This window comes from Miniopterus natalensis, chromosome 15, assembly GCF_054644295.1.
Source record: "Miniopterus natalensis isolate mMinNat1 chromosome 15, mMinNat1.hap1, whole genome shotgun sequence".
NCBI classification, from domain to species: domain Eukaryota; kingdom Metazoa; phylum Chordata; class Mammalia; order Chiroptera; family Miniopteridae; genus Miniopterus; species Miniopterus natalensis.
The window spans coordinates 33,130,521-33,146,780 of record NC_142095.1 but is presented as its reverse complement, the minus strand read 5'-3'; the positions used below and the strand labels follow the sequence as shown (position 1 = coordinate 33,146,780).

The window sequence follows — 16,260 nt, the reverse complement described above, 5'->3', positions numbered from 1 at the left end:
ACAGAAGATCATTTATTTTGGTGATTTGCATTATTTATGCATAATTTAACAAACTACTTGATAGGGAGAAAAAACTGACAGGATATTCCATCTGAGAGTAGACCTTTTAGAAGTATTTTGGGACCTGTAGTGAAGAGATGTTTGTTCTCATCCAAAGTCTTTCTGTGAATCTCTTCTTTTATCTCAGATGTTCCCACCATGGGATAGACAGCTCAAGATCTTTTATCTTACTTCTTGGCACTTACTTTACGTGCTAGTTTTATCCTGTGTTATTAGTCTCTCTTAAATAAGTGCTAAGGTTTCTTCCTATCTCTTTCCATTTCCCCCATTCTAAGCAGTATGAAAAGCTGAGTAATCATTTTTTATTCTTTTCAGTTTTTTAATAGGATCTCATTATGTGTAATCTAGGTTTTCTCAGTTTTGCCCAGTAGAGGAATTGATGGGTAATATTCCAGTATGCTGAAACACAAAAAAAAAATAATTGTGGAACTGAATGAGTGTGTTGGATTGCATCTCTCGCCAGTTGATATATAATGATCTGGTTAATGCATTTTAAATAGATATACTGAATAGTTTTAAATTATTATTGATAATTCCCTGGTTTTTTCCCCCATTATAGCGCTGGATAAAGCAAGCCTTGGAAGAAGGGATGACTCAAACATCATCTGTACCCCAAGAGACTAGAACTCAGCACCTATACCAAAGCAATGAGAATAGTAACTCTTCTAGTATCTGCAAAGACAATGCAGGTACGTGTCTCAAACCTTTCTGAATGTATGAGCAATGATTATTTCAGGTCCACATAAAAAAATTCAGTATGAGTACTGAAAAGGTGATTTCAAAAAAGAGAAAAAGCATTGTTCTCTAAATAGTTTACATCTGTCTTTACAACAGAGGAAGTGAGCAATGATTATTTCAGGTCCACATAAAAAAATTCAGTATGAGTACTGAAAAGGTGATTTCAAAAAAAAGAAATAGCATTGTTCTCTAAATAGTTTACATCTGTCTTTACAACAGAGAAAGAGAGCGATCTCAAGTCAGGGATCATTTTTCTAGGACGACAAAGAAGGAACTAGACAGTATACAGATAACAGCAGAAATGGTTATAAAAAGGTTAGATACATTTCAGGTAGTAAGCTTAGGAAAACTTTATTCATATTTATAAAAGGGGAAATAAAAAATATGTGGGACACTGTTCAGGAATGAATCACGATTGTAGGTAATAGAGTTGGGTGTGGCTTGGTTGAAGGGTCAGTGGATGAAAGAAGTAAACGAGAAATTATTAGGAATTGTTTGTTTTAAAAAGGGCTTGCACTGTTAGCGTAAAAGTTTTTAGAAGACACAACCTTGAATCCAATTTAAAGTATTCATTAGGTTTTAAACTATAGAGCCATGAAAAATCATACAGTTCACTGGTTTTTACAGTTACTCTTACTGGGGGTATAATTGAGTTGCAGTTGAAACCACTGGGGCATGTACTTGTGATACCAACTTATTTGGGGACAAACTTTTTACCAAAGTTTCTCCTGCCAAGATCAGCTTAATTGAAAAGTTCTCTGTGATTTCAGTAAGTTTATCTCTAAATCAGTTGTATGGATAGGATACAATCAAAACAAAATACCAAGATAAATAGATGCTAAAAGCCATCTAAGCCTACAGCTAACATGATGATATTTGAGATTTTCATAAAAATTCATTGTTTCTATTCATTAACCTGCTGAGTAAATATAAAATTGAATTAAATAAATACATTTGTCTGCTAATAATCTGCTTTGTGTTTAAATTTTGTATAGTGTATTTGGGAAAGAATAGGCTGCTAAAATTATATATTTTTTTAAATTATTGGCTTTGTTTATTCTTTTGTCTCTAGATTGGATTATGCCTTATAAATTATCATGTGTATAACCCCAGGATAATAAAATCCCAGTGTGGAAGATAAATGATACATGTGTTTAAAATATTTTACTCTCTTATCATGTATCATGAAGATTTATTCAAACCAGATTAATGTAAAAAAAATACCAGTAACCAGATTTCCATCACTATCAATTTGTGGTAGCTTTTACAGTAGAGTGAGAATATAATTTAACTGAAATCTTCTATCTGGTATACATTTCAAATCTATATAATGCCCATTTGTATTTGTGTATGGTTTGTGTGTTAAGTGTGTACATATTTGAGGCTGAGAAAAGGCAGTTGTATAGCAGTTCTTGTCCTGACTGGCAAAGACATAGGGAAAGTGCCTTTGTTACTATGTGTCTTATTTGGAATGGAATTAAAACTCTTAGTCACCAACCTTTATTGAACTTCTGATCCTGCCTCTAGCAGTGAGGAACATGCAAAAGACACACCTTGCCTTAGTAAGGAGCAACATAAACAAAAGGAAAATAATTTAATTAAAACCAAGCACTAGTCAGATGGGTTACTTTGTATATTGCTACAAGTTAGTGTAAATCCTGAGGAATTATTTTTATTTGTTGTTTTCGGATTTGTATGTTTGTTTCCCAAAAAGACCAGGGAGATATTAATCAAGAAAGGGAAACAGTTTGGTGTAGTAGAAAGACTCCCAACAGACCTGAATTTGAAGACCAGCTCTACCCTTTACTATGTGATATTGGGCACGTTACTAAACATCTCTTAGCCTCATCTATAAAATGGGAATAGTAATATCTGCTTTATAGAACTGATAGGAGATTAAATTATATGTATAAAGTACTTATTAGTGCAGTATCAGACCCTATTATTATTATGTCAGAATAATAATTACTGTCATTATTCTTCACAAAATACTTGTTCTTATGGAACATTTACAGAAATTAGATACTACAATACATTAAAAATTCTAAATTCCTAAAAGCTAAATTTGTATAGAAATGAAAGTTATTATTAGTCAGCTTAGGGGGAAGTGTAACGTTCATTATTTATGAACTAAGAAACTGCCTAGGAATATATTAGTGTAGCAGCATATGGAGCAAACTATTACTGAGACTTTTTTTTAATATGTTTTTGTTGATTTTAGAGAGAGAGAAACATCAATGCATCAACATCAGTCAGCTGCACAACCCAACCCTCCCCCCAGCTCCTACCCCCACTGGGGATTGAGCTCGAAACCTGGGCATGTGCCCTGATCAGGAATCAGGGAATCGACTGTGACCTCCTGGTGCATAGGTCGACACTCAACCACTGAGCCACACCAGCGGGGCCCATTACTGTAATTTTTGTTATTAATCCTCACCTGAGGATATTTTTTCCATTGGTTTTTAGAGAGAATGGAAGGGGGAGGAAATTGTGGGGGAGGGAGAAACATTGATGTGAGAGAGACACATTGATTGGTTGCTTCCCATGAGATACACCCACAGGGTCAGGTATAGAGCCAGCAACCCTTTGGTGTGTGGGCCAATGCTCTAACCACTTAGCTGCACTGGCCAAGGCTTGAGAAATATTTTTAAAGTCTTGAGGCAATGGAGAGAAATTTCATATTCCTTAATGGAAAGAATAAATATAATCAATATTCTTTCTTTCTCTGACTTCATAGAGTTCCTATCAAACTAGCTGGTTTGTGGAATTTGATTAAATTAAATTGATGTTTATCTAAAAAATAAACATGAAACAACCAAGAAAAAAAATCGAAAAAGAATAATGATAAGACATACTTTCCTTAGAAGCATGAAACCAGCTTCTAATATGAAGCTGGATGCTAGTAATTAAATTAGTACAGTGCTGGTCCAAGAATTAATAAAGATGATAGATAGATGATAGATGATTGATAGGTAGGTAGGTAGGTAGGTAGGTAGGTAGGTAGGTAGGTAGGTAGATAGATAGATAGATAGATAGATAGATAGATAGATAGATAGATAGATAGATAGATAGATGATGGATGGATAGATGATGGATGGATAGATAGATGATAGATGACAGAATGATAGATCTGTGTATAGATATAGAACAGAATAGTCAGAAACAGGCCTTATATAAATGAAAGATGTAAATTATTCTGGAATTTGGGGGGATTGAAAAGAATTAGATTCTTGACAAAGCAAATTTGGGCACATTGACTTTTTTTTTTAATCAAACTTGTATAAACAATGTGTCTTTCCATATTTCCTCTGAATTAACAGGGACAAATATATTGGGAGAAATGATTTGTAATAAAAATGACAGTATTATCCCTACTAGCAATTTGGTAAGATTTACCATAGGCATTAAAAATATTCATACTCCTTAACCTAGTAGTAGTTCTGTTAGGTATCTGTTCTATAGAAGTAGGTGTGGACCAAAATTTTTATACAAAGCATTAGTCATAGAATTATTAATAATTGCAAAATTTTATAGGATAAAAACAACCTGGATTTCAGTCAATAAGGAAATGTTAGAATTTTGTTTGGTTGGTTTATCAGATTAAGTTAATCTGATAAAATGAATCAAAAGCATAATACTGCTTTTTTTTTTTTTAATTATTTTATTGATTGATTTTTAGAGAGAGATGCATCGATTTGTTGTTCCACTTACTTATGCATTCATTGGTTGTTCCTTGTATGTGCCCTGACTAGGATTGAACCCGCAACATTGGCATATCAGGGTGATGCTCTAACCAACTGAGCCACCCAGCCAAAGGCCAGAATACTACTTTTGAATTAGATTTTTTTTTTTCTTAATCCTTACCCAAGCTCACCCAAGGACATGCTCGGTGAGAGAGAGAAAGGGAGGGAGGGGGGGAGGGAGAGGGAGAGGGAGAGGGAGAGGGAAAGATGGATAGGTTGCCTTCAGTTCATGCCCTGACTATGGATCAAACCCTCGCAGCCCAGGCATGTGCTGTGACCATGAATTGAACCAGCAACCATTGAACCAGCAACGCTTTGGTACACAGGACAGTGCTCAGCCAACTGAGCCATTCCAGCCGGGCTGAATTAGATGTTAGTGGTCTGAGTCTTGAATCTCTTAAGAATATTAAGAGAGTAGTATACTATGACTAAATAAAATTTCTCCTAGGAATATATGGTTAGTTCCGTATTTGGAAATTTATATATATAATTAATTTATTAGGAGACCAAATGGAGGAGGGAAAGTAATAGCACTGTAAATGAATTTAATGATAAATATAATAAAATAATATACTTAATTTTCTTACATTTATCTCAAAACAGTTGATAGTTGTGCTTCATGGTGAAAAAAATTCAACTGAAAAACTGGTTGAGATCAATATGCTAACAATACCATTTAGATAACAGAGAAATACATGCAGTTTATAGTAGTAGCAAAAAATAGAGAACACTAAAGAGTAAAGTTAATTAAAGATGTGACGGATCTGTTTGAAAAGAGATATAAGTGAAGGTATGAGTAGCTGAAAGATCATGCCATGGTGCTGAGAATTCTCCCCAAATTACTTGTGAATTTAATACAACTCCAATCAGAATTCTAACTACTTTTGGTTTTGTTTTTTTAATAGATCAACATGTTTAATAAATGGTTTCTATAGCTCATTGACATGAACAAGTATGCTAGAATAGCCAAAATATTTTGGAAAGCTGGAGAATTGCTGGTATTGCCCAAACAATTTTACTTAAAATGTTATGTCAGTATTGATGCCATTTGGACATCAAGTGTACAGAATAACATTCAGAACTAAACCCAGTATATATGTAAGACTCTAATAGGATAAATGTCATATTTCAAATCAGTGGAGAAATTATAATTATTCTATAATTACAAAAGATTTTGGAAAAACATGCTAGCCATTTGGCATGTTAAAGGATGATCACTCCCTTACACTCTATTTGAGTTAAACTTTAAAATTAAATATAGAGATAAAACATTGTATAGGCAAAAAAAGCCTATTAATAAAATTAAAAGGCGGATAGCAAACTGGGAGAATATAGCTAATTTTTTTTTTTGATTGATTTGAGTGAAAGAAAATGATTGACTCCCTCCTGTGCACCCCTTACCTGGGGCTCGAGCCTGAAAGCCAGGAATGGAACCAGCTACCTCTCAGTGCACAGAACAACACTCAACCAACTGAGCCACACCACCCAGGACACTGTAACATTTTTGTCAAAGGGTCAACATTCTTATTACTTAAAGAGCCCTTACAAATGAAGATCAAGATCAGCACCCTATAGAATGCAGTCTAAAAGACATGAATGGACAATTCACACAAGAATAAATCTAAAGCCAGTGAGCCTATAGAAATATTCTTTTGATTTAACAATTCTGTATCTAGACATTTGTCCTAAAAAGTAAACAAGTGCAGAAATATGTAAGAGCAAAATTATTGCTCATTGAGGAGGAAAAAAAAAACATGAAAAATACTTAAGTGGGTTAAATTTTGACAATATGGATGTCATACTACAGCCATTAAAATTTTAGTTTAGATTTTTTTTTTTTAAATATATCTTTATTGATTTCAGAGAGAGGAAAGGAGAGGGGGAGAGAGAGAGATAGAGATAGAAACATCAATGATGAGAGAGTCATTGATCAGCTTCCTCCTGCATTCCCCCTACTGGGGATCGAGCCTGCAACCTGGGCAAGTGCCTTGACTGAGAATCGAACCCCGATTGCCTGGATCCTAGGTCGATAACTCAACTGCTCAGCCATGCCCAGCCAGGTGCAGTGTGATTTTAGTCCAGTCAATAAGACCGTGAAAATAAACCAGTATAGCCCGGCCGGACGTGGCTCAGTGGTTAAGTGTCAACCTAGGATCCAGGCGATCAGGGTTCGATTCCCGGTCAGGGCACATGCCCGGGTTGCGGGCTGCAGCCTATCAATGACTCTCATCATTGATGTTTCTATCTCTCTCTCTCCCTCTCCTCTCCTCTCTCTGAAATCAATAAAGATATATTTTTAAAAAGAAAGAAAGAAAGAAAATACACCAGGATAGCCCAGTCGGTGTGGTTCAGTGATTGCACTTCCACCCATGAACCAAGAGGCCACAGGTTCGATTACCAATCAGGGCACTTTCTTCTCCCCCCCCCCCCCCCCCCCATGCTGGCTCAATCCCCAGTAGGGGGCGTGTAGGAGGCAACCCATCAGTATTTCTGTCTCCCTCTCCCTTCCTCTCTTCTCTAAAAAATCAGTAAAAACATATTTTTTTAAAAAAGAAAATACACCAGGATATTAGCAGTACATTAATTTGAGGTTGTGATTTTAAATTGTGTTTCCATATGTTGATATTTGTTTATATAATGTTGGGAAGTATTTGAGTAAAGGTAAAAGAAAAACATAAAAGATGGGTAGATTTAACTACATAAAACTTGAAAGCTATATACTGCAAAGGAAAAATGAAACTAGAAAAAATGCAATTGACCACTGGCCCATAAACTTCATCAGGTCTGTTTTGTTGACTGTGATATCATAGTAAGTACTCAGTAAATATGTCTTAAATGATCTGTAAATTGATTTGGGGGTGGGTTCGCCTGAACTTTCCAGCTTTCTGCAATGAACTTTATCACTTATATAATTAGTAGTTACAGGGTTGTACCTAGCTATATAGCAGTCTTTTAAAAGATTCACTCTTTGCCTTGGCTGGTGGTTAGAGCATTGGCCAGTGCACCGAAGTCTCGGGTTCAGTTCCCAGTCAAGGGCACATACCTGGGTTGCAGGTTTGCTCCCTGTCCTCAGAGAGGGTGCCTGTGGGAGGCAACCAGTCAATGTTTGTCTCTCGCCCTCTCTCCCCACTCCTTCCCTCCCTTCCACTCTCTGAAAAAGCAATGGAAAAAAATATCCTCAGGTGAGGATTAACAAAAATAAAATAAAAAATTCACTGTTTAAGACTCTTGAAATATAGAAAAGGTATTCTAAATATAAGTCACAAATCACTTGTGTTTTTATACCTAGGCACTTTTCAAAAGGAGAAAAGAGAAATAAGAAAGAAAACTTAGTATCTGGAACAAAAGGAAACTACAAATATACTTCCAATCTAGGAAAATTAATTCTCAGATATCAGAAAGGAAAATATGCATCTCCAGTATTTTTTGCACTTATTCTTCCTCTGTGTCTAAAATCTGCTCTAGTTCAGTGACTCATAATTCTTTTTATTAACTATTCCATTAATTGAAATAGTTTCCCACTTCTAATCTCATCCTAACCATTACTACTAGAATAATATTCCTGGTGCATAGCTCTGATCATGACCTTCTGTCCCAGAACTTTTTCTTAAGGGCCTGGGGTAAATGTTACTCCATTCACCAAGCCCTGGGGATATAATTTAATCTAGTGATTAAGAATGTAGATGGGGCCGTGGCCTGGTTGCTCAGTTGGTTAGAGCATCATCCTGATACACCAAGGTTGCAGTTTCTATCCTGGTCAGGGCACATACAAGAATCAGTCAAGAAATGCATAAGTAAGTGAAACGACAAGTAGATGTTTCTCTCTCCCCAAATAAAATCAATAAAATTTTTTTTTTAAATAAACAGTAAATAAATAAAATAGAATGTAGATGGAAACCAGATCACCTAGACTTTATCTCTCTACACACAGAATTCCTTATCTTTAAAATGGGGATGATGATAATAGTGCTGAATTTATAGAGTTGTTCAAATTAAATCTGATTAATTCACACAAAGCATGTAATATAGTGCCAAGTATGTAATAAGCAGTTAAAAGTATAATTATATTTTACTAACAGCAGTATGATCACCTCTGTTGATATTTTTAATTTATACTAAACATGTTTTACATGTTTTCTGTTTCTTAAAAAATTTGTAAGTACCTTTTAAATAGATTATATAATGACCATTTTCTATCCCCCCTTAAACCTAGTTCAGTGGTTTTCATATAGTAGATATTAAGTAAACAAATGCCTTTTAACTGTTGTAGATGAATAAGTAGATTTTTTCCTCAGAGAAAGTAGGATATAGGTACTTTGGCCGGTGTAGTCACTAAAATATATACAATAGTAACTTACTTTTTAAGTGGACCTAAAAGGTATAGAAAATTGGATATTCTAATGATAAAAAGTTCCAGCCTAGTTTTTTTAAATGGTTAGGGGTTTTCATAGAAGTTGTTTCACACTTTGAAGCGCTCTAAAGCTAGTGGCTAGATATGGATCAGGTATTCATGTGTACCTCATTCCTACTAAAGAAGAATGTCATAGATGCAGCTGAAAAATGGCAAAAATGTGTAAGAGAAGATAAAAGAAGTATGTAGTTCGCATTCTGGAAGCTTGAGCTGGTGACATGTTAAGTAGAGGATGATTTTAACAGAGTAACACAAATTTGGGATTCTTGGAAACTCAGTGTAAAAGTTACTTTATATTTTCCACTGGAAGAGATTAATTAGCTCCAGAAGTGTCAGATTCATCTGGAAATTCTCTGGGAGATAGTTTTGAAAATTAAGAGTGTCAATTAAAGAGTTTCTTTGGGCTTTTAGGTTGATTTCAGGAGATAACTATTGGATGAGGCAAAAGAGGAGTTGAGAGCCATTGTGGGCTACAAATTAATGGCTTTACTCCATTTAAACTGTAGTTTCAGCCTCTCATCAGAGCTTTGTATTTCACAGACTTGTTGAGCCCATTAAAGAAATGGAAGTCTCGCTATCTGATGGAGCAGAACGTCACTAAGTTACTTCGGCCTCTATCTCCAGTCACACCACCCCCTCCCAATCCAGGCTCAAAGAGCCCTCAGCTGACCACACCTGGCCCATCTCATCCAGAAGAAGAATGTCGAAATGGATACAGCCTCATGTTCTCACCAATCACGTCTCTTACTACTGCTAGTCGCTGCAATACTCCTCTGCAGTTTGAGGTGATTTGGGTTTGGTTTGGGGGAGTGCTGAATAGAGTCATCATTTGCACCTCCTCATTTCAAATATAATAGCATTCCAAATGCTTCTTTACCATGTTCCTTGCCTGTTTTAGCAAGAGAATGGGAAACCTCATGGTCAGTGTGACCTATTACCTGGTAGCCTCTCATCTTGGCAGTCCACATACTTCCCAAAATTGGAAAAGTTGTACCACAGATGACATTCATTTGCCTTTTGCATGCAGTCCATTTGTCTCTTTAACTTCAGATAATAAGCATGCTAGATCTCCATCTTTGTCTTTTCTCTCTACTTGGTTAAAACAGGCCTCTAGCTGCCTAGTAATCATTAATGACACCAGCCTGAGAGCTCTGATTATACTGTTTGTATCTTTGTTTCTAGGCCTTTAAATCAGTAAAGTATCTTTCCCTGTTTTGTATTCTCATGTATGGCCTTAGTGAAAAGGGATTGAGAAAGCATATGGTTTATGGCAAATGAGGGCTTTTTTCCTACTCCAGGTTCTTTTCCCTTTTTGTTACAATGTGTTAGGAGTGAGACAGAAACTAGCAACACATTTATAAAGACATTGATTACATTCACTCTCTGGATTAAGTTAGAATTGTATATCTCAGCTGTTTCAAAACATTAATTCTGAATCAGTTTAGTATTCAAGCTTGGGTGACAGCAGATTTGCCTAGTAGATTCCATGTGTATAAAAAATACCTCATCTATCGCATGTTGCTTTGATTTATAATTAAATTAGACATACACTATCTTTTCCTTCTCAGAAAATGTTGTTCTGATCACTAAACAAACTCAGCTCTGCCCCTAGTTTGCACTTCTCCACATGAATATCCTAACCAATGTCATCCTCTCTGTTGAGCTTTTATGAGAGCATGGGGATTAAAAATACCTGGACTTGTAAATGGCTAACTCAGAAAGAGGTAGATAGCAGCTATACCTAAGCTATTAACTTGACTTTTGGAGCAAACCTCTTTTTAGTGGGTAAAAAACTTTCCTTGTTATATCTGATTTCTAATTCCTCGTGGTGGTCTTTTTAGCCAGATAGTAAAGCAGCTAATTCAGGCCTTACAAAGTTTACCTGGTCTAATTGCAGTTGACTTCGTTAGCAACTAGAGTTTGCTAATAAAATTTTATGAGAGGACATTCTCCCTGGAGGGCAGTATATTATAGGAAAAGGGATTCATACTTTGTCTGTAGGTTTTATTATAATTAAAGGTGAAATTAGAAGGTAAGTCACCTTCCCAAACAGCTAAGTTTAGTACTCAGTGCATTTTCCTACCCCCTTGTAGCATTTTGGATAACTATGAAATACTATGAAAGTGTAAGGTGTTACATATATATATATTTTTTTTAATCAAGATCCTTTTATTGGTGCATAGTCAAAGCATATTAGAATACCAGGAGGGGGGGGGGAAATATAAAAGCTCAGTGTATGTTTCTGTTTTAATCTCATTATTTAACTGAGGAAATTTAGCCTTTCTGATCAATTAAAAGACAAACCTCACCATTCTGACCATGCTTATCATTCTCATTGCCGTACTCTTTCCTATTTCCTAGTATAAGGAGGTGTAAGGAGCCTTATTTCCACCCAAGACTGACACAGAGAAATACCAAAAGGTGTCACAAGTAAAGATCAGCTTGGTTGGGGGGGAAATGTTTTTGAAAAGAAAAATAAACATTTCAGGAGAAAAGTGAGACATTTTTCCAACTCCAAGTGAAGGAGTTGAGGAGACACTAGTGGAAGAGAACAAGATCATGAGGGGAAAGCATCAAGAAAAGAGACAAAGCAAGATTGAGGAGGCACACTTAATTCGCTTCCCCTTTCCACCACAATAACTCTTCTCTCTCTGCCTTGTGATCTCTTTACTGTCCATTTCACACACACTACCTATCCCACCAAGTAAAATTAACAGCCAATCAATACCCTGCTCTGCTGAAGCAGCCTTATTTCCCCTACCACAGACTCAGTTGTGCATAGTATACAACATTAGGAACCTCCCCCCCCTTACCTTACTCGTGTCACCCTGAATTCTTGTTACCACCATCATTCTTTCCACTTTTACCATTCAGATCTTCCCATCAGAGTTCACTATCCATTTTCTGTTTGTTAGGAGAGTGATGCCTCAGGTGAAAGCCCTAAGGGTAAACCTGTTTAGGAAGCAGGGGTCAGGATATACACATCTGCTTTTTCCCCCCCTCTGTTCTCAAAAGTACAATGGATTTTAACATCAGAGGATGTTGGTAGGTGTGGTCAGAACCAATTAGCTTATGAAAAGAACTATGTAGTCTGTGAGCTAGAGAGTCCATCAGTCTTATCTTCAGAACTGATATTCAAGAGGAACTCACCATCTCCCTAGTCCTGTCATCCTCCAGCATGCTAAATGGTTTCCCCGGAAAACGATGGTTGGCCAGAGTCACATAGGAGAATGAAGAAATGTAATGTTCAGGGGCGGGTGTGGGGTGAAGGAAAAAGGTTCCCCTAAGGAGGAATAAGTGGTTGGGGTGCCCAATAACAAATACTATAGGTTGCTAAACTCTCATCTGACGTAGAAAGAAATAGACATTGACCCTTGAATAACACAGGAGTTGGAAGTACCAACTCATGCTCATTTAAAAATTCACATACAACTTTTGACACCCCCACCCAAAAAACTTTACTAATAACTAACTACTGTTGATTAGACATCTTAATGATAAGTCAATTAATACATATTTTGTATGTTATATGTATTGTATATTCTTACAATAAAATAAGCTAGAGAAAAAAATGTTAAGAAAATCATAAGAAAGAGAAAATACATTTACAGTACTATATTTATTGGGGGGAAAATCCATGTATAAGTGAACCTAAACAGTTCAAACCAGTGTTATTCAAGGGTCAACTATAATAGTGTGAAATTTCACCTCTTTCCTGATACTGCTTGAGATGTTTTCTTATAGCATGAAACATTATAACCAATTTATTCTTAAATGCTTTCAAAGGCACCAGGAAGCATTTTTAACAAGTCATTCTGTTCATTGAGATGAATTCTGCAGTTAAGCATTTCTCCTGTGCATTCTTGTCCCTCCCACCCCACCCTACCCAAAAAAGTTGTTGCTAACTATCTGTGCTTGCTTTTAATTTATTTTTTGTTTTGTTTTGCTTCTTGACTTCAAGTAGATGAATAACAAGATGCTTTTCCCTCCTCTAGAACATATCCTCCCCTGAGAGTTACCCTGCGAATAGGCCCGAGTCCCTGTCACCCGAGGTAGTTATCACACCATCTCAATCACACTTGGAGGCTGAGAGTGAGTGTGCATGAGTGTGTGGGAAGGGCTGGGGTATCCAAGTGAATGGGGTGATGGGCTGGAGGGTGGCCAGTTGGTCACTAAGGTGAATGAATCTTCCCATGTATGACTGGTTACTCAGAACTGTCAATGTAGGTGGAGGAAAATAAAGTAGCTATGGGGGGGGTTCTTTCTGTTGTTGTTTGGGGGAGGGAGTGACTAAAGAGTTACTTTAAAAGAAGGGTAGTATCTAGAAGAAAAGTTTAAAGGAGGCTGAAGATGTAGGAGCCTTGTTAAAGTCTTAACAAATAATGTGTGTTTGTTAAATAAGAAAAGTTGAATCAAAAGTTGGTAGGAGCTCTTTTGATACTATCTTAGGCTGATAAAGGAGCAACTTGTTGGAAAAGTTAAGCAGTGATATATGCCTTTTTCCTGGGTTAATATGAGAGCTCTGTTTAACTGCATGTTTGGGGTTTTGGTTGGTAGATTGAGTAGCTTCTTTAAAACGGGACAGTTAAGCCTCTTGACTTTCTGTACTTTTGTAGCTCCTCATTGGGTACACAAGGAAACTACGCAGCCCATGGTTTCTGTGGCACAGGCCTCCATTCTGCAGTGGTTGGGATATGGTTGCCATACAAGTGGTATCTCTTAGGATATCAGTTGAGTGCTTTGCTCAGAAACCTGCTGCTCTGGAGATGTAAAATTCAGATTTTAGTGCTAGCATTTCTTAACTATTAGAAAATTTGGACAGAGGTAGTAATGAATAATTCCATGAATCCACATGGAGTCTTTTTCCTCTTGAAGAGAAAATTATAGTCCCTAATGACCTTTTAGAAATTAACTAAACTGTTAATCCCCCTCCTTCTAATAAAAAATTAGTATTAAACACATTGACGGTTGACCAAACTCTCAATTAGTAGGATTTTATAGATCAGTGTGAATCTGAGAAAGGTTGTACTCCAGTGTACTAAAGGTTTTCTGGGTGGTTTTTGCTGTCTTAAGGAAAGTATAGTGTTCTCTCCTCAGGTGCTAAAGGCTCTAAGATAGCATATTTTGGAGGCTGACATGGTGTGGTATCTGGGTTTCTGGAACCATTCTTTCTAGAGTGAGTTAGTTGACCTAGTGGTGGAAAATCTTGGTGTTAGGAGGTAAAGATAACCAAACAGTAGATGGGGTTTATTTTTTATACATTTCAGCATTTCTGATACTCTGCAGTGAGGGGCGTTAGTGGCGCTGTGGTATGTTGACATAGATTAGAAGGTGAGGAAGAACTGAGTGGCCAGGAGGTTTTACGAGAAATATATCTGTTTAGTAGTGAAAGTGAATGGAGAGCTGGTTGGTTGATGTCTTTGATGCCTTTTTCCTTTACTGAACCAGTACCTTAAATACTTAACTTTCCATCTGCTTTCTACTTTCTTTCGACTTTTCCCTCCTTCCACCCTCCATCAATATTAACTTAGAAATGAATAACACCAGAAGCCAGTTATCTTAAGACACCAGCTGGTCTCACTGCTGTATCATACATGGGGCTCAGATAAATCCCAAATTATACTGCCAATCCCTTAATGTAGTGCAAGGTGATTCAGCAAACCTGATGAAAGGCTAAGCAGGCAAAGTAGTCACATTTGTCCAATTATCTAATTCTGATTTTTCCAGTATTCCCTTCCAGAAAGACTTGAAAGTAATTTGGGAAAGGTGGGGGTGGTTTAGTGATATGGCCTGTATACACTGTTGCTACATGGGACTCTTACAGATGTTAATGGCATTCTCTCTTCTGCTTCCATCCCTCTTGTCTTTGCTGTTCACTTGTGTCTCTCTTACCCCCTTCTTTTCTGCCCTTTGACTTTTTTCTTTCTTCCCTACCCCATGTCTCCATTGATTTTTATTCTTTCAGCTTTGCCACCGAAAAGACCTGGACTTGACAAAAGTAGGCTACCTTGACTCCAACACTAACAGCTGTGCTGACAGACCTTCCCTCATCAACTCGGCTCATTCTGACCTGACTCCTCATCCCTCCATCGGGCCCACCTCTGAGACTGGCTTTCCCAGCAGGAGTGGGGATGGACATCAGACCCTCATGAGAAACTCGGACCAGGCATTTCGGACAGAGTTTAACTTAATGTATGCCTATTCCCCATTGAACGCTATGCCTCGAGCAGATGGATTATATCGAGGGTCTCCCCTGGTAGGGGATAGGAAGCCTTTACATTTGGACGGGGGATATTGTTCCCCTGCAGAAGGGTTTCCCAGCAGATATGAACATGGTTTTATGAAAGATGTCTCTCGTGGATCCATGTCACCTGGTGGTGAAAGGGCTTGTGAAGGAGTCCCATCTGCCCCCCAGAACCCACCACAGAGGAAAAAGGTAAGTTTCACATGACACAGGCCCTTTTGAAGAGCACTAACAATAGATATTTATGAAGTTACTGCTATGTGTTCAGCACTGTTCTCAGTGTGAAGAAAACAAAGATAAGTAAGACGTGGTCTGCCATGTCCAATAAAAGTCAGGCTGTTTTAATACAATTTGATGAATGTTGTAAATAATTAGCATATTTAAATGCCTATCATGTATGTACAGCACACAGGCAGTTCAAAGACTAGAGCAGTGGATAAGAATATTATTGATTACTTGTATTACTTAGCACTCCCTATGTTCTAGGCACTGTTAAGCTCTTCTTATGCACTTAATCCTCAAAATAATCCTGTAGATAGGTAATTTCCCACTTTGCAGATGGCAAAATTAAGGCAAGTTGAGTGACTTGCACATGGTCACACAGCTAGTAAATGGAAGAGCCAGGACAGTACCCAGGTCTGTTTGATTCTAGATTGCGCGCTCTTATTGCCACCATGCTATATTGCCTCCTAGGTTCTGCCCTAATGGAGCTTATAGCAAGTGAAACTGAGTTTAGCAGATAATTATATTAATAAGTTATTAATTTTAATGGTGATGGATGCTCCAAAGGAGTTATTCAGATGTGGTTAGAACATCTTAACAGGAGAACCTGGCTAGTCAGATATGTGGACGGTGCTTTAAGAACAAACAAGACACCCAGCCGGCATTGCTAGTGGTTGAGCATTGACCTCTGATCCAGGAGATCGCAGTTCAGTTCCCTGTCAGGGCACTTGCCCGGGTTGTGGGCTCAGTCCCCAGTAGGGGGCATGCAGGGGGCAGCTGATCAATGATTCTCTCATCATTGATATTTCTCTCTCTTCCTCTCCCTTCCTCTCTCAAATCAA

At 37.3% G+C, this 16,260-nt stretch overlaps 1 protein-coding gene across 20 annotated transcripts in view; it reads left to right on the top strand.

Annotated features, from left to right (window-relative positions):
- The window catches only part of SETD5 (SET domain containing 5), a 78,602-nt gene that overhangs the window by 55,584 nt on the left and 6,758 nt on the right, over positions 1 to 16,260 (top strand). For 14 of the 20 annotated variants that reach the window (XM_087824993.1, XM_087824996.1, XM_087824995.1 and 11 more), the window contains 4 exons: positions 620 to 749; positions 9,493 to 9,737; positions 12,948 to 13,004; positions 14,918 to 15,388. In XM_087824993.1, coding sequence (XP_087681119.1) covers positions 620 to 749; positions 9,493 to 9,737; positions 12,948 to 13,004; positions 14,918 to 15,388 — 903 coding nt within the window. The remainder of the gene's footprint in view (positions 1 to 619; positions 750 to 9,492; positions 9,738 to 12,947; positions 13,005 to 14,917; positions 15,389 to 16,260) is intronic. The other 6 variants (XM_087824997.1, XM_087825000.1, XM_087825005.1 and 3 more) reach the window with 1 other exon arrangement.